This window comes from Malania oleifera, chromosome 6 (genome assembly GCF_029873635.1).
Source record: "Malania oleifera isolate guangnan ecotype guangnan chromosome 6, ASM2987363v1, whole genome shotgun sequence".
Taxonomy (NCBI): domain Eukaryota; kingdom Viridiplantae; phylum Streptophyta; class Magnoliopsida; order Santalales; family Ximeniaceae; genus Malania; species Malania oleifera.
Window position 1 is genome coordinate 55,561,937 of NC_080422.1, and position 19,535 is coordinate 55,581,471.

A 19,535-nucleotide genomic window follows, 5' to 3' on the forward strand; every position below is an offset into this window, starting at 1 on the left:
TTTTATCGTCAGGACGGATAGTTCCTATGTTAAGAATTTCATGGGAATTAAACTGAGACGATTCACGCAAGCTAGATTAGTTAGATGGAGGAATGAAATATTACTCTTTTTCAGTAGAATACATAAAGAGTAAAGAAAATACTATTGCAGACTGTCTAACGAGATATCTCAATGCTTGCAGACTCAATGCCCAGCAATAGCAGCCAAATTAGATGCATTCTTTGTCAACAAATCCACAAACCAGCAGACTGTCCGATTGTAAAATTTGTTGAAGAAAATAAGTATCATCCTTCATCTTCCAGGAGGCAAGAAAGGAGAAAGGGAAGAGGCAGTAGGCCAATCCCAGTTCGTGATGCAGAAAGTAAAACAGCAGGAAGCAGTAAATCAATTCACAAAGTTGCAGAAAGCAACAAGGAGGTGAAGAAAGATGAAAGTTATATTTAGTGTTTTATCTACCGCCAGTATGGGCATTACATTACGCAATGTTCCAAGAACCCTAAAGTTAGAAAGACTAAAAGGGAGGAAATCGTGGCAATCAGAGAAAAACATGAATATAATTTAATCAGTGATGATGAAGACTACTTAGAAACCAGCAAGGTTAAAGAAGTAGATCTGTGTATTGACGACTTTCTGGGAAGGACTCCAGAAATTTCAAACGATAAGAGAAAATCGTTAGAAGGATTACTAAAGGAACCCAGTAAGTCCAGCAAACGATGAATTCTCTATCAAATTTAAGGAAGTAGTTGAAATAATTGAGGAATTTGAGGCAATTGTTTCAGATAACTATAGAGTAATTAACAGGGAAAATACTGCTGCTCTTATTCACCAACAGATTAAGGTAAAGGTAGAAATGGATATAACGCTCAAAAAATATAAATTTACTACCAGAGCAAGAATAGGAATTTCATAGTACCCGAAAATAAAGTAGTAGTGGATGAAAAGTGGACTGTGTATTCCAAAATTGCACATTCCTAGAAACATCAATCCTGAGAAGCTAATGGCAGTACAAAAAGCTCTTAAGACCGGAGAAGTCCAATTCTTTGGGTTCAGTAAAACAGGACAAGCCTTTAATTTTCTTCCAGCATTGGTAAAGCATGTACTTAATTTCACTAATCCAAGAAGGTTATGGTGGACAGGGTATATAGAACCAATAGAATTAAAGACAAGGAAGGTACTTTTTTGGAACCTTTTTCCAGAGGACTGGAAGGATGGATAGGTTTCAGACTTCAAAGAAGAAGAACCGGATTGGGAAGATTTTCAAAAGCACACAAAGTTTTATGAATTAATTCAAAATTTGTGGGGAATTTATCTTCTTGAAGCGAGATCTGCATTAGATTGTGTTATGTTTGCAGATTATGAAATCCTTATTACAGTTGAAGGAAAGTATCTCCAACCTTCTGAAGAGGCTAGTTTATCAGACTTTGTTATTAAAGCAAACAAAGTAGTCAGCCAGATCAGAAATTGGGAGTGTCATCTTCCATCAACACAAGCCATGAAAAGTGATCTCCAGTTAGTGTTAGCAGAGCTTGCCAGAAAAGATGATGATATCATTGAAGCCCTAAAAGATCTTTGAAGATAGTCAGGATCTTTGCCAGAAGAATAGACCAAATGATAGTAAAGAATTTCATCATATCCCAGGCCAGACTGATCGTACTAATCGGTAGGATCATATCAGATACTCATCCAGCACTGTGTCATATCCTAGGCTTCGTCGAAAGGATGATCCGACAAGTCATATCAGCTTTACTAAAAGAGATTCCTATTGCTTTATCTTTTTGCAAAATGAGTCAGCAAGTCTTGATGTGCTGTCCTTTTGCTTTTCTTTTTTTTAAAGTAGCTTTTACTTTATTAAAGAAGGAATCTTTGCCTTTTACTTTTTCTTTGAGTCCTTTTGCTTTTCTTTTTTTAAAAATAGCTTTTACTTTATTAAAGAAGGAATCTTTGCCTTTTACTTTTGCTTTCAAGTGAGATAGGACTTTAACCCACACAACAGTGTTTACTAGAAAGGAAAATATTTGAGAGAGAGAGAGATGTCTTGAAACAAACTGATACTTCTATTAATTTTTCCTCTGTTTTTCCTCCCGGAAGAATGGGTCGAAGATCCAATTATATAGACTACTTCAAGGGATAAGCACAACATCGCTTTCTCCTTGAATGGACACAAAGCAAAAGTAAAAAGCAAAGATTCCTTCTTTAATAAAGTAAAAGCTACTTTAAAAAAAAAAAAAAAAGGAAAATGAAAGCACATCAAGTCTTGTTGACTCATTTTGCAAAAAGATAAAACAATAGGAATCTCTTTTAATAAAGCTGATATGACTTGTCGGATCATCCTTTCGACAAAGCCTGGGATATGACACAGTACTGGATGAGTGTCTGATATGACCCTACCGATTAGTCCGATCAGTCTGGCCTGGGATATGATGAAATTCTTGACTATCATCTGGTCTGTACATCTGGCAAAGATCCTGACTATCTTCAAAGATCTTTTAGGGCTTCGATGATATCATCATCTTTTCTGGCAAGCTCTGCTAACACTAACTGGAGATCACTTTTCAGGGCTTGTGTTGATGGAAGATGACACTCCCAATTTCTGATCTGGCTGACTACTTTGTTTGCTTCAATAACAAAGTTTGATAAACTAGTCTCTTCAGAAGGTTGGAGATACTTTCCTTTAACTGCAATAAGGGTTTCATAATCTGCAAACATAACACAATCTAATGCAGATCTCGCTTCAAGAAGATAAATTCCCCACAAATTTTGAACTAATTCATAAAACTTTGTGTGCTTTTGGAAATCTTCCCAATCTGGTTCTTCTTCTTTGAAGTCTGAAAACTGTCCATCCTTCCAGTCCTCTAGAAAAAGGTTCCAAAACAGAACCTTCCCTGTCTTTAATTTTATTGGTTCTATATACCCTGTCCACCATAACCTTCTTGGATTAGTGAAAGTAAGTACATGCTTTACCAATGCTAGAAGAAAATTAAAGGCTCGTCTTGTTTTACTGAACCCAAAGAATTGGACTTCTCCAGTCTTAAGAGCTTTCTGTACTGCCATTAGCTTCTCAGGGCTGATGTTTCTAGGAATGTGCAATTTTGGAATACACAAACCACTTTTCATCCAATACTGCTTTAATCCCAGTTACTCCAAAATTCCTATTCTTGCTCTGATAGTAAATTTATATTTTTTGAGCGTTATATCCATTTCTACCTTTACCTTAATCTGTTGGTGAATAAGAACAGCAGTATTTTTCCTGTTAATTACTCTGTAGTTATCTGAAACATTTGCCTCAAATTCCTCAATTATTTCAACTACCTCCTTAAATTTGATAGAGAATTCATCATTTGCTGGACTTACTGGTCCCTTTAGTAATCCTTCTAATTCTTCTCTTATCATTTGAAATTTCTGGAGTCTTTCCCATAAAGTCTTCAATACACAAACCTTCTTCTTTAACCTTGTTGGTTTCTAAGTAGTCTTCATCTTCACTAATTAAATTATATTCCTGCTTTTCTCCGATTGCCACGACTTCCTCTCCTTTAGTCTTTCTAACTTTAGGGTTCTTGGAACATTGCGTAATGTAATGCCCATACTGACGGTAGATAAAACACTAAATATAACTTTCATCTTTCTTCACCTCCTTGCTCCTTTCTGCAACTTTGTGAATTGATTTACTGCTTCCTGTAGTTTTACTTTCTGCATCACGAACTGGGATTGGCCTACTGCCTCTTCCCTTTCTCCTTTCTTCCCTCCTGGAAGATGAAGGAAGATACTTATTTTCTTCAACAAATTTTACAACCAGACAGTCTGCTGGTTTGTGGATTTGTTGACAAAGAATGCATCTAATCGGCTGCTACTGTTGGGCATTGAGTCTGCAAGCATTAAGATATCTCGTTAGACAGTCTGCAATAATATTTTCTTTACCCTTTACGTATTCTACTGAAAAAGAGTAATATTGCAATTCATTCCTCCATCTAACTAATCTAGCTTCCGTAAATCGTCCATGAAATTCTTAACATAGGAACTATCCGTCCTGACGATAAAATGCTTTCCTAGAAATAATTCATTACTACGAATGTTTTTTACTACAGCGAGAAGCTCTTTCTCGTGTACTGGATAATTTAGTTTTGTACTACTAAAACATTCACTCCAATATCTACTGAGATGTTCCGTTTTATCAATCTTTCTGACTTTTAAAACACATCCCCATGTTATATTGGATCCATTCGTTTCTAGGATAATTTCTGATTCAGTCTCTGGGTATTCCAATCTTGGAAAATCAGTAATATCAGCCTCAAGCATGGCCTTCTGCCATAATGCTTGAGGATTATCTAACCAATTTCATGAAAGCATAGCTTTGACTTCTTCAATCTGGCTACTAGCTTCTATTGATCTACTCACACTCAAAATTTCTCCTTCAACCAAATTTCTCCATTCATCAAGCTTCTCTTGATAAACTTGAATTTCCTCTTTCTCTTCCCTTTCTATCATAACTTGGCTTCTGCCACTTCTGATAGAAGACAAAGTAGGAATAAAAGGGTTGTCTAATATAATCCCGTCTAAAAATACCGTAAACGGCTGGTATCTCTTAAGGATTAAATTTCCGAGAAGAAAATCATCTGGTAACTCTGGAATTAAGCAAAGTATTTGCTCCTCAAATACTCTACCATTTAGAGTTATCTGGACATTTCTTGCTATTTCTCCAATCTGGAGTAAAGCACTGTTACCTACTGTAACTTGAAGATTTGCTGATTCCCACTTTACTTCTGGAAATCTAATTCATGTACATGACCAAGTACATCCAGTATCTATAAGGGCTATACATTATATCCTGCTGATAGAAATGTTCACAGTGTTGCCCATTCTTCGATTTTGGCACTTCAAATGGATGTTCCCATATATGCTACATGGGATTGGTCTTCTTCTTCATCTACGTAGATAGGAATTCTTATGGTTCTCTGACCAACTATCCTTCTACTTCTTGATGATCTTAATTCAGATGGTCCAGATCCTTTTGACCTTACTTCTGAATTAAATTCCTCCTCTCTAGATACACTCGCTCTACTAGGAGTGTAATCACCTAGAGGTTCTGTTATTATCAATCTATTTGCCTCCTATCGTACTGACTCTAGCAATAGATTTTTTAATCTCTCTTCTGTTCTTGGGGTTACCCATATCTGTGGCCAACTTAGTACTCTTGGATTTACAACTTTTGGTTGCAATCCTCTGACTGAGTCAGTTTGATTTGTCTCGAAGAATTGAGTGAATCTACTTATAGAGTTATAATAAATTAGTAAATAGCAATATAGCTATAGTATAATAGTATTTGTTATGAAAAATGTGTATATCACCCCATCTTCCACCACTTCGATTTTCACCCCAATAAATGCTTAACTATCCATATTGTCATATAAAAGGGCACCCTCCCCTTCTCATTTGGGACACATTTGATGCTTCCATGTAAGTAAATATATAGTGAGGATAAGAGAAGAGGAGAGATAAAGTGAAGAGAGACATTTTGTAGAAGGGATAAAAAGAGAAGTGATATTTTGTACAAGAGCCGGTTCCAAATCATTTTGTAATTCTTCCCGAGATAGTAAAATTTTTTATCCCATCCACCCGTGGAGTAGGTATATTTGAACCACGTAAAATTTCTGTCTCATTTCTATTTATTTTTCTATTTATTTCTTGTATCTTTTATAACACGTTATCAACACGAGAATCTAACCAACTGAATTATTTTTTTTAATTCTTATTTAATTTATTTATTTCTTGTAAGTTTTACTCCACAAGAATATAATATTCTCCAGAAGAGAATATGTTTTTTACAAATTTAAAGAAAACCAATCTCCAGAAGAAATGGTAAGATAGTCCTCCTGAAGAGGCTATATATATTTAAATCTCCAGAAGAGATAGTCCTCCTGAAGAGGATATGTATTTAAATCTTCCATATATATATTTAATCTCTCCGGAAGAGGGACCTCCTAAAGAGGCAATATATTTAATCTCTCGTCTACATATTTAACCTCCCAAAGAGATGTTCAAATCGACCTCCTGAAGAGGTGAAACGTTTATCCTTCAGATGAGGTAATATATTTAACCTCCAGAAGAGGTGGAAAATTATTACTCAATTTAATATTGTAAATTGGAATCATACTCCTAAAGAGTACAAATTGAGAAAAATAATATAATGTTCCTGGAGAAACATATTTAAGTACCCCAGAATGGTGGAAATAATATTATATTATTATCTCAGTTTTATTTCAGCTTTTACATTTTGTTTTCTAAATTGTCTTATTATTGTTAATTTATTCAGATGTCAAACCTAAGCAAAATTGAATTTGTTCTTGATATCAAAGGCAACAATTATTTATCATGGATTTTTGACGTTGATATCCAACTAAATGCAATGAACTTGGGAAACGCTATTTTAGATGGAAATACCGCATCCCTGCAGGATCGCGCAAAAGTTATGATCTTCCTCCGTCATCATTTACATGAAGAATTAAAACTAAATACCTCACTGTTAAAGACTCACTTATCCTATGGAAAAATTTAAATGATAGATTTGACCACCAAAAAATTGTGATTTTACCAAAAGCTCGATATGAATGGTTGCATCTAAAATTGCAAGACTTTAAAACAGTCAGCAAATATAACTCAGTTTTGTATAAGATTAGCTCCAAACTAAAATTATGTGGTGAAATTATTATTGATGAAGACATGCTAAAAAAAACTTTTACTACTTTTCATCCCACTAATATGCTCCTACAGCAGCAATATAAGGAGAGGAAATTTACTAAATTTTATGAACTTATATCATGTCTTCTTGTTACTGAGCAAAATAACGAGCTTTTGATGAAAAATCATCAAACTCGCCCAACTGGTTCAACCTCATTCCCTGAAGTGAATATGAATACATCTCTTGGTCAAGGACAAGGCTGCAGGCATGGCCGTGGGCATGATCGTGGTCATGGTCAAAATAATCACTAGCATCAACGTGAGGCTGCAATCCCTCAGAAGAGGGATAACCCCCAGAAGAGGGATGGCCCCCAAAAGCGGCTAAATGATCAAAATCAGCGACCCAGGCAACATGAAACTAAATCTTACAGATGCGAAGGAAAAGGTCATTGGTCACATACCTGTCGTACGCCCAAACACTTGGTAGATCTATACCAAGCCTCTATAAAAGAAAATGAAAAAAGTAAAGAAGTTGAAACAAATTTTGCTAATAATGTTATTCCAATAGATCTTAATGTTGGACCATCCAACTCTATTTATCTTGGTGTCGCTGATTTCCTTGTAAATCAAGATGAAAATAATGATATAATATTTTAAGATATATAGTAAGTAATATTGTATTTAATAAATAAATTATCGTATCTATTGTTGCTATGATCAATTATAATAATGGATTTTTAAAATATGTGTTATAGTGTGAGTTGTCTTAAAGCTTGGATCGATTCTAAGATGTCTTTGGAAGAAGTTTGTTTATCTGACAGTGCTACAACACACACAATTCTTTGAGATAGGAAATATTTTCATTACTTGAATATATCTTCAACAAATGTTAATACAATATCTGGTTCTACAAATTTGATTGAAGGCTCCAGAAGAGCTAATATAAAGTTACCCAATGGTGCTTTATTACACATTAATGAAGCTTTCCAGAAGAAATCTGTTAAACTTTAAAGATTTTAAGACTCAATGAATATCACATTGAAATTACAAACGAATGCAGTAAAGAATTCCCTTATATTACTATGGTTTCTAGGAAGAAACAAATTTTAGAAGAACTGTCAACTTTATCTTCTGGATTGTATTATACAAAGATTAAAGCAGTTGAATCATATAATGTCTTGCATCAGAAGTGCAATGACCCAAAGTTGTTTACACTTTGGCATGATCGCCTTGGACATCCTGGAGATGTAATGATGTAAAGAATCATTGAGAATTCACATGCTCATCCACTAAAGAACCAAAAGATTCTTTTATCAAATGATTTCATGTGTACTTGCTCTCACGGGAAATTAATTGTCAAACCATCTGTTTCAAAAGTAAGTCTTGAATCACCCATTTTCTTTTAGAGAATTCGTGGTGATATATGCAGACCAATACATCCACCATCTGGACCATTTAGATATTTCATGGTCTGAAATTGATGCATCTACTAGATGGTCACATGTTTCTCTACTTTCTACTTGTAATATTGCATTTGCTAGACTTCTTTATAAACTGATTAGATTATGAGCTCATTTTCCCAATTATCCAATTAAATCAATTCGTTTGAATAATGTTGGTGAATTTACATCCCAAAATTTTGATAACTACTGCATGTCACTTGGAATAGAAGTTGAACATCCCGTTGTTCATACCCATACACAAAATGGTTTATCTGAATCTTTTATTAAGAGACTTCAACTCATTGCTAGACCTATGATTATGAGAACTAAATTGCTTTTATCTGTTTGGGGACATGCTATTCTTCATGCTGCATGTTTAGTTCGTATAAGGTCAACTGCTTACAATAATCTTTCACCCATGCAAATAGTTTCTAGGCAACAACCTAATCTTATTTAAGAACTTTTGGTTGTGCAGTATGTGTTCTATTGCCCCTCCTCAAAGAACTAAAATGGGTCATCAACGTAAGTTTGGTATCTATGTTGGTTTTGATTCCCCTTCTACTATTAGATATCTTGAACCTTTAACGGGTGATTTGTTTAAAGCACGGTCTCAAGATTGTCATTTTGATGTAGCAATATTCCCTGCACTAGAGAAAGAAAAATCAATGCCTGAAGCACAACATGAAATCACATGGAATGTCATGAGTTTATCTCATTTAGATTCTCACACAAATCAAAGTGAACTTGAAGTTCAAAAGATTACACATGTGCAAGGGGTTGCAAATCAATTACCAGATTCTTTTGTAGATACCAAGGCCATATTAAAATCTCATATACTTGCTGCAAATATTTCAACACGTATTGATGTCCCTGAAGGACACTAGCCGGCTAATGAACCTAAACCGTAAGTTAAGCATGGAAGGCCTATTAGTGCAAAAGATAAAACTCCCAGAAGGAGAAAATTGAAATCTGTAAACAATCTAGAAGAGGTTACAAAAGTGGATAATTCATTCGACATTCACAAACTCGTTTCTCCTAAAATGAAATCCCTATTGCGAAACCTCCTCAAAAGGAACCTCCTGAAGAGGAATCTCCTGAAGAGAAAACTTCTGAAGAGACATCCCTTGAAAAAGTACAGGTACCTGGAAATAATAATGAGATCTCAATTCACTATATAAGAGAAATGAGAGATAGAAATAAAGTTGTTGTCAACAACACATTTGCATATGCAATAGTTACTGACATTACCAGAAGTCATGAGGATCCTAAACCTAAATCTGTTAATGAATGTCGATATAGAAGTGATTGGCTAAAATGGAAAGAGGCTATCACATTAGAATTAAACTCTCTATCAAAAAGAGAAGTTTTTGGACCTGAAGTCCAGACACCAGAAGATGTCCAACCCGTTGGATACAAATGGGTATTTGTGCGCAAGCGAAATGAAAAATAATGAAATTACTCGATATAAAGCAAGGCTTGTGGCACAAGGTTTCTCGCAGAAACCCGGAATTGATTATAAAGAGACATATTCTCCCGTAATGGATGGAATCACTTTCAGATCCTTAATTGGGCTAGCGGTCGCTGAACGACTGAGCATAGGTCTTAAGGACGTAGTAACAACGTACCTATATGGATCGTTGGATAATGAAATTTATATGAAAATCCGTGAAGGATTTAAATTACCTAAAGCAAAACCCAGAAATTTATATTCAATTAAACTCCAACGTTCTTTATATGGATTAAAGCAATCTGGACACATGTGGTACAATCGATTAAGTGAGTACCTTGTGAAAGAAAGATTCATAAATGATCCAATTTGTCCATGCATTTTTATTAAAAGATCAAAATCCGAATTTTCTATAATTGCAATTTATGTTGATGATTTGAATTTAGTTGGGACTCCTGAAGAGCTCATTAAAGCTGCTAATTATTTAATGGCGGAATTTGAGATGAAAGATTTAAAAAAGAGAAAATATTGTCTTGGCCTACAGATTGAACATGTAAATGGCAGAATTCTTGTTCATCAATTTTAATATACCAAAAAGGTATTAAGGCAATTCTATATGGACAAAGTTCATCCTTTGGGATCTCCAATGATGGTGCGATCACTTGATGTTAAGAAGGATCGATTTCGACTTCATGATGAGGGGGAGGAATTACTTGGTCTTGAAGTACCATATTTAAGTGTTATCGGCTCTCTAATGTATCTGGCCAATTTTACATGACCCGACATTGCGTTTGCTGTAAATCTACTAGCAAGATATAGGCTTATAGCTCTACTCCTACTCAGCGACACTGGAATGGAATTAAGCACATTTTACACTATTTGAGAGGTACACTAGATTTGGGTCTATCTACTCATTTGATTCCAAGTCTCAACTAGTAGGATACATAGATGCTGGATATCTATCTGATCCATACAATGCTAAATCTCAAATTGGAAATGTAGTTCTTTACAGAAAAACTACTATATTTTGGAAATCAGTAGAGCAGACGATTACAACAACATCCTCTGATCATTCTGAAATACTAGCTATCCATGAAGCTAGTAGAAAATGTGTGTGGCTCAAATCAATGATTTCTCATATCTAAGCAAATTGTGGTCTTCAACCAATCAAGGATATTTCAACAGTTTTATATGAATACAACGCTGCATGTATAGCTCAATTAAGAGGAGGATACATAAAGGGTGATAGAACAAAGCATCTCTCTCCAAAATTCTTCTATACACATGAACTCGAGAAGAATGGTGATATAGATGTTTAGCAGATCCAATCAAGCGATAATCTAGCAAGATTTTTCACCAAAGCTTTGCCTACTACAACATTCAAGAAATTGGTTCATCTCATCGAAATGAGACATCTTAAAGATCTTAGCAGAAGGAGTTAATATATGGTTGACAACCAAGGGGGAGTGTTATGAAAAATATGTATGTCACCCCATCTTTTACCACTTCGATTTTCACCCCAATAAATGTTTACCTATCCATATTGCCCTATAAAAGGGCACCCTCCCCTTCTCATTTGGGACACATTTGATGCTTTCATGTAAGTAAATATATAGTGAGGATAAGAGAAGAGGAGAGATAAAGTGAACTAGTGAAGAGAGACATTTTTGTACAAGGGATAAAGAGAGAAGTGAACTTTTGTATAAGGGCCGGTTCCAAATCATCTTGTAATTCCTCCCGAGATAGTGAAGTTTTTTATCCCATCCGCCCATGGAGTAGGTATATCCAAACCACGTAAAATTTTTGTCTCGTCTCTATTTATTTTTCTATTTATTTTCCGCATTTTTATAACAGTATTATATATTTATAATTTATACTATACTTTTATAGTTGTTTCATACTCTATTTTAATATGTTATTCATTGTTTATTTGCAAGCTGAAAATTGAAATTCGACTTGGAAAGTTTGTGCTTATTTGAGAGTTAAAAGAGTGTGGGAAGATGGCTTCTAGTTAAGTGCTAAGCCTGAAAAACGAATGAGTGAAGATCCTACATGGGATCATTGCTCTCGAATCAATAATAATAGAATGCACTTGAAGTGCAATTACTGTGGGCTTGAAAGATGGGGTGGCATAATTAGAATGAAGCATCATTTTGCGGGGGATCATGATAATGTTGCTCCTTGTAAGAATTGTCCAGAAGAGGTGAGGGAAAAATTTGTGAATCTTTTGGAAGTAGTAGTTTGTTAGTAACAAAAAAGAAATTTTTCAAGAGGAGTTCAGAGAACAAGAACAAGAAATTCAAGTTATAAGAGGGCAAAGACGAGGCACCAAGGATACTTTCGTAGGTAAGGGCAAAGGAGTTAAGGGAAAAGGACTTAAGCAACAAACCTTGAATGCATTGGTGAAAAATAGGAAGCCGGTGGTTCAAAGCATTTGTTGGTTTTTATATGGACATGCTTTACCATTCAACTTGGTGAAGAGATCATTATTTGCATCAATGATGAAGATGGTTGGGAAATATGGAAAGGGGTTGAAGCTCCCAAGTTATCACGATGCTAGAGTCACATTTTTTAAGAAAGAAGTTGATAGTGTCAAACAAATTATGAAAAAATATAAGAAAAAATGGGTAAATATAGGATGTAATTTGATGTCAGATGGATGGGGCGATGCAAAACAAAGGCATCTCACAAATTTTCTCGTTAATAGTCCTAGTGGCATGGTCTTTCTCAAATCAATAGACACTTCAAGTGTGGTGAAGGATGCTTATAAATTGTATGAATTGCTTGACTCATTAGTAGAAGAGACTGGAGGGGAAAATGTGGTTTAAGTGGGTAGTGCCTCAACTTATGTAGGTGTCGGTGAGTTGCTAATGGGAGAAAAGGAAACATATATTTTGGTATCCATGTGCAGCCCACTGCATTGACTTAATTTTGCATGATATTGTAGATTTGCCTATCTTTCATAATAAAATTCAAAAGGCTAAGGAGGTATGTCTCTTCATTTACCGACACATATGGATGCTTAACATGTTTAGAGAGTTTTCTAGAAAAAAAGAAATAGAGAGACCCAAGGTTACAAGGTTTGCTACATCTTTTCTCACATTGAAGAGTTTTGATGAAATCCAACTTGCTCTTCGAGCCATGTTTGCATCAGAGGAGTGGGCCATGAATCAATATGCTTCGACGTTGGAATCCAAGAAAGTGGAGGGCATATTATTGTGATGTTTAGTTTTGGAAAGCAATAAAATATCGCCTAAAGTGTGTGAGACCACTTGTGAAAGTTCTGAGGCTTGTTTATGGTGATGTGAAACTGGAAATGGGGTATATATACGAAGCCATGGCTAAAGCAAAGGAACAAATTGCCCAACACTTTAATTATCAAAAGACCAAGTATGATCGTATTTGGAGCATCATTGATACGAGATGGGATGTGCAACTCTACAGACCCACATTGCAGGAGGATATTTCCTTAATCCGAGAAAAATTGCATTGTCCAAAAACTAAATCAATTTGATAACATGTTATGTGAGCGGCGAGCCTATTACCTATGCATTTATCTTTAACACTTCTTTTACTTGCAGGTTCCAATATAGTGATGGCTTTAATGCGGACAAGGAATTCAAAATTGGTCCATATAACACTCTTGAAAAAATGTATCCGGACGTTAAAACAAGGATCAAGATTGATCAACAATAGGAACAAAAAAGTTGAAGGGATGTTTGGCTTAAGCATGGCTACTCTAGCAAGAGACAAAAAGCAACGCAATATTATATCAATTCGATAGTTGCCTACTTGCCTTCATGATAATTTTTTCATTGTTTAGATTTTTCTTTTTGGTTCATAACCAAAAATACGATATGATGTTTATTCATGTGTTTTGATCATATGTATAGCTTTATGGTAGGAGGGTTATGAAAAGGAATGCAAGGAGCTTCAAAGACTTGCAATATGAGTCCATAGCCTCACATTTAGTGCTACAAGATGTGAGAGAAATTGGAGCACATTTGATCATGTCCACTCCAAAAAAAAAAAGGAACTAGTTGGAACAACAAAGACTAAATGCTCGTCTTTGTTAAGTACAATATTCAACTAGAGCTAAGGCAAGCAAGGAGGAAACAAAGTGGTGAGACAAATGATCCAACTTGTTTATTAGACATCGGATCAAATAATGAATGGATCACCGAAAAGGAATGCCCTTGCCTGTCACAAGACATTTCATGGATGAATGTCAATGAGTGCTTTGAAGATAATGGAGGAGTTGGAAATAGCAAGAAAAGAAAGAGAGGTATAAGTTGTATGACGTTATATTTGTTGCCCTATAAGTAATTAGTTTATGAATGAATGATGGAGTTTTAAAAATAATTGTCATGTTTTAATAATTTTTTATGTCATATGATAATGTAGGACCAAGGAACCTAAGATTTTACCATAGAGTAAAAGGTAAAAATGATGAAGAAGATGACACTAAGCTGATTAATGAAGAGGAAGGAGATGAAGAAGAAGAGGAACAAGAAGAGATGATTGTGGTAGACAACGAAGATGATGATGACCACGATGATGACAATGACCTTGCATTTAGGGAATGGGATGATGAACGATGACGCACTACATTCCACATTAGACGTCTATATTCTATCATAGAAGGTTTAGAGTTTAGTTTGTTTTGGTTTATAAATATTAGAAGTGGGGTGCTAGATATCTTTTTTTTTTTTCCGAAGATGACATCTCATAACACATATTAGAATTATAGTTTTGTGGCAAACTACCATAACTTGATACTTGATAGAGATGGGATCGATAGATCACGGTATATCTTTTTGTATATGGCGTTTTCCATTTTATATGTAGAGTTAAATAGATCTTGGTAGGTCTAGGATTCAAACCTACAAAACTTGCTTCAACGACAAGCATCATTCTAGTTAACAACATGATTGATCTGTATTTGTCGAAATTTCAATGTGCTTTGCTATTTTATTTTGTTGTACATAAGTGCATGTCATTTGGAATCAAGTTTTTAAATTTTGTACCAAATCTTACAATTTGATTTGACTCTTGATTCATGATTCACTAAATTGTAATTCATGATTTGAATCTTGATTTGACAACCAAGGTCTTAAATTTCGATTTCGACTCAAATTTCGAAGCTCCAAAAGTACGGAAATTTTGACAAAAATTTCGATTTCAATCTCTATTTGAAAAAATAACGGAAATTAGTAGTAACGCATGGAATTCTTTGTGAAACATTAGAAATGGTTAACAAACATAATAATATAAGTTTTAGGACTAATATATTACAAATTAAATACATCTATGTTTTGTATGAGGTGGAAAAGTTGTAAAATAGTATGTGTATCAAACATATTTGTAAGATAATGTAAATTAAACATATTCAGTTAATACAAATGAAATTCATAAATCATTATTATTTAGTATAAAAATAATGATAATTTAGACAAGAATGGTTAAATAAAATGTTACTGTAAGTTATTTTTTCATATAATTTCAAAAGCACTTGTAATATCTTTTGCTTTGATAAAATAAATTAAGATAGAAAATTCACTTCACTCCCAAATTTCTCATTTGAAGTCCGACGAAATTTCATCGTGCAGTTAAAATTGCGACAAGTTTTGCTAAGATTTTGAGATTTCGATAAATTTCGAATGATTCGATGAGATTTTGACGAAAATTACGCAAGACAAAAATCAACTACCATTTCAATTTCAAGGGTGACAAAAATCGGAAATTTCAACAGAAATTTCGACAATTTCGTAGAAATTTAAGACCATGTTGACAACTATGTTCACAAGCATAAAACCAAATTCATGCTCTGAGACCCTTGTTTCTATTCTTATTCATTGTTCAATTAGCTATTCCCACAATTTCATCATATGACTCATAGTTCAGTTCCATGACAGATATTATAATTTTGAAAATCACTTTTGCTTTTTATATAGATATTAGGTGCTCTCCTCCATTCCTTTGGCATTTTCGTAGTTTTTATAATAGTGTTGAATTGATTAGTTAACCATATACTTCCTTCATATCCTAAACATCTCTAGCCTTTAGCTGGGATGTTATTTGGTACAATAGATTTCCGACTTTTCATCTTTTTCAAGCTATGTTAACTTCAATGACTCTAATTTTGCGAATAAATACTAGATATTTAGTCTTTTCCTCATTTTTCACTGCTAGGTTTAAGCTTTCAATTTAGTTTTCATTCAACAACATATTAAAGTATCTTCGCCACCTCTCTTTTATGTCTTTCTTCTTTTATCAAGATATTATCTTTCGCATCATTTACACATTTTACATTTCCTAAATCTTTGCACTTACTTTCTCTAACTCTAGCTAGTTTATATATGTCTTTCTCCCCTACTTTTGTATCCAAGCTACCATATAAATTGTCATAAGATTTTTGTTTAGCTTCACCAAAGGCCCTTTCTGTCTCTTTACTTTGCAAAGCTTTCTATATTTCTACAGCTTTCCATGGTTTATATTAAATTCCTTTTGTCTTTACGGATTTTTGGACTTCTTCATCCCACCAAGAGCTTTCATTGTTGCTTGAAAATGCATCTCAGGATTCATCTAAAACCTCTTTTGTTATCTTTTTAATAGAGCTAGCCATTTTATTTCACAGAGTGTTCACATCTACTTTATCTCCTATTGTCCAATCACCCTTTTAATCATTTTATCTTCAAATTTCACTATATTTTCTCCCTTCAGACTCCACCACCTAATCCTCTTGCATTGATTTATGTTGCTCTTTCTCTTCCAATTTTTTGTACAAATATCTAATAGTAAAATTATGTTGTCTAGTCAAGCTTTCCCCTTGGATAACTTTACAATCTTTATAAGAGAAATGATCTCCCCTCCTAGTTAAGAAAAAATCTATTTGGTTTTTATTAAGTGTTCTTCTCTTTTCTTAAAATATGTATTCATTGTAACAAGATCGTTTGACATGGAAAAATTTAAAATCATATCATTGGCCTCATTTTAATCTCCATATCGATGGCCTCTATGCATGCACTCATAGCTCGTATTATCCTTGGCAATTTGACCATTCCAATAAGCTCCTACGAATTGTCTTTTAACATTTTCTGTAAAGCCTAGTTGAGGAGCATATGCATTGATAATATTTATTATCTCTTGGCCTAAAGCTATCTTGATTTTATGATCCCATCCCCTATTCTTTTAACATGTACCACATTATCTTTTAGGTCTTATCTACAACAACTCCCACCCCATTGTATGTTTTTCTTTTCTAGTGTACTAAAGTTTAAATCCTGATTTTCTGATTTCTCTAGCTTTCTCCCCTACCCACTTAGTCTCGTGGAGGCAAATTACATTTTTTTTATTCATCTAATCATTGTATCTACTAACAACATTTTTTCCCCGTAAGTGTCCCTATATTCCAAGTTGCTAACCTAACCCTAGTTTCATGTACTACCTTCTTGACCCTCTCCCATCTAGAATGGCCCGGCCTAGTCCACCCTTGTCAATTTTTTTGCTACACTCGGGTGGTATAAGTGCAACGCATCACTTACAAGGAATGTCCCACTAGACATTTGGTAAGGATTCATACCATAAGATTTGACAAATTCTATGTTTGTTGTAAGCTACCCAATGCAACCCTCCTCATTTATCTGAGCTTGGGTCAGCTGTGTGTAGGGATATTTAGGGCATTTAGTGCAACACAAGCAGGGTACCAATATCAACCAATTGAAGAAATACAAATTTTAATAAATAAATATTGTACCCTTGTACTGAAAATTAGAACGATGTACTTTTCAATAATAAAAGGGTAAAAAAAAAAAAGTTCAACAAACCTTCCAAGTCAATTTTTTGGCCTCCAACATTGGACGATGCTCTATTATTGATGTCATCAGTAGTTTCTCGCTGAACATATACAATATGTGGGTACTTCTCATCCTTCACAAGAAGATAAGACTAGAATGAAAAAGACAACACCTAAGTTAGTGGAATAGGCTTAGCCTTGTGAAAGACGAGCTGCTAAATAGCCATCCGATGCATACAAGTGCATGAAATAGATATAAACCTTTGGAAGTTCATGTTGACGGCGAATTGAAGATGTTCTCCACCCAACAACATCTTAAAAGTCAGTTAAGGCAAAGATAAAATTGAATAGCGGGTTTTGTACCTAACTGAGAATAAAGCTTCGAAAATTCGAAAGGCATGGAGAAGGATACGATCATAGTTTGCATTTGCATATGCAACTCGACGTTTAAAAGAGCGTAGACCTGACCTATACAAGTCATAAACAATTACATAGAAAATTTTGAAATTAAAAAAAAAAACAATGCAATACATAAACAATGATATTTCCAATCAATCAATGCTTACATGAATTTTAGGTCATCAGAGTCATTAACCATTCTTAGGAGGAGAGGAGGCCTCCCTTCATCGTTGTCAGTGAGGAAGAGATGCTTCCCTGACCTCCCAACAATCCAGTGTGCAGTTTGAGATGCACTTCTCTCCAAAAAAGGAAGACCACAAAGCATTGGAAGCTGGGGAAACAAAGAAAACAAATACCAAATATAAAGGATCACTTTAGTAATTTTAATTTATAAGCAAGTAAAACAAAAATATTCAAAATAAATAGGCAACAATGCAGCATAATCTTGAAGGATCATGATTACTAATTGTGGATGATTCTAGTCAATCATATTCTACTGAAAGACTCTGAAATTAGAGATTCACTTCTATCTGGCAAATCTGGATATATTAGAGAAATTAGTTAATTTAAGGTTTTTTTTGGATATTCTAACTATTTTGTGGTTTGATTTTATCTATAATTAGTAATTACTTTGAATTATATTATAATTTTTAGTTACTTTGGGTTTGGGGTTATTTTGAAAATTTTGATCATTTTATCTTCTTAGTCTGTTTGGTTGGAGAGAAAATACGAAAAAATAAATGGTTTCTCTCCACTTCTCTTTTGTTGGTTCACATGAGGTGGAGAAGAGAATAATGGAGAGAAGTGGAGAGAAGAAAACAGACCACTTCATTTCTTCCTTGAATTGGATAGAAATGGAAAGAAACTAGGAGAAAAGATGATAACACCTTTAAGCAACTTTTAAAAGTGGTCGTGTGTGCAAAGACATTCTCAAAAATAGCACATGACAATTGACTTTTACCTTCTTTCCCCTCTTACTAAAAAAAACAAGGTAGAAACGTAACTAGTTTCTTTCCTCTTTGCTTCTCTACTCTCCATTTCCTTCTCTCTTTTTCTATACTGCTCTCAACCAAAGAGAACTCTTAGGGTTTCTTGGTTTCAATAAATACATCCTCCCTCCCTCACACCTACATCTTTCTTCTTCCATATCTTCCTTTCTTCTCTATCTTTTTTATTCTCTTCTCCTCTCTTTATCCTCTCTTCACTCCCTATTTTCTCTCGAATCTGACTCTTCCTCAATATTTTCATTCTCCTTGCCTGTCCTGCAACAGTGATATCAGCAGGAGCACACTTTATTCCAGTCACTAATCCTATACTGCCACCACAACAATAGTCGCCTGCCCCTACCCCTGCCCCTGCTCGTGCCTCAAAGCGAGGCCATCTCATCTACCAGTGCAGATAAGCTCCTTGGGTTGTCCTTAGTAAATCCTCGAAATTGTTTGACACTTCCTCTAGGCCAAACACAAACCATGGCTTGTCAAGAAAATTACTTATTGACACCAGCGATGCTAACTACACGGACTAAAATGTGTTAATGACTCAATTCCCAAACAAGAATTTCTCACTTTTAACCACAAAATGAACCATATTATTCCGCTCAAAAAATCTATTAAACATTCCAAAGTTATTGGTCCAATAGTTGAGAATATCCCGTCATGATTTCTCCTAAATCCATTGAACAAGTGCACTTATCCCTAGTTTCTTTCTGCTCCCCATAATTCCTTAACCAAATTTAATGAAACATTTTCCATCATTCTTTTCTTTCTTTTCTTTTTTTTTT

General features: G+C 34.5%; 1 protein-coding gene across 13 annotated transcripts in view; it reads right to left on the reverse strand.

Moving 5' to 3' along the window:
• Positions 1–19,535, reverse strand: part of LOC131157114 (uncharacterized) — a 103,890-nt gene that overhangs the window by 43,739 nt on the left and 40,616 nt on the right. For 8 of the 13 annotated variants that reach the window (XR_009137220.1, XR_009137228.1, XR_009137222.1 and 5 more), the window contains exons 5-8: positions 17,923–18,086; positions 17,769–17,824; positions 17,618–17,670; positions 17,388–17,508 (exon numbers count right to left, since the gene is read on the reverse strand). Coding sequence is in view for 4 of the 13 variants with exons in the window: in XM_058111009.1 (XP_057966992.1) it covers positions 17,388–17,508; positions 17,618–17,670; positions 17,769–17,824; positions 17,923–18,086 (394 nt within the window). In the remaining 9 variants the exon portion in view is untranslated. The remainder of the gene's footprint in view (positions 1–17,387; positions 17,509–17,617; positions 17,671–17,768; positions 17,825–17,922; positions 18,087–19,535) is intronic. The other 5 variants (XR_009137224.1, XR_009137226.1, XR_009137225.1 and 2 more) reach the window with 1 other exon arrangement.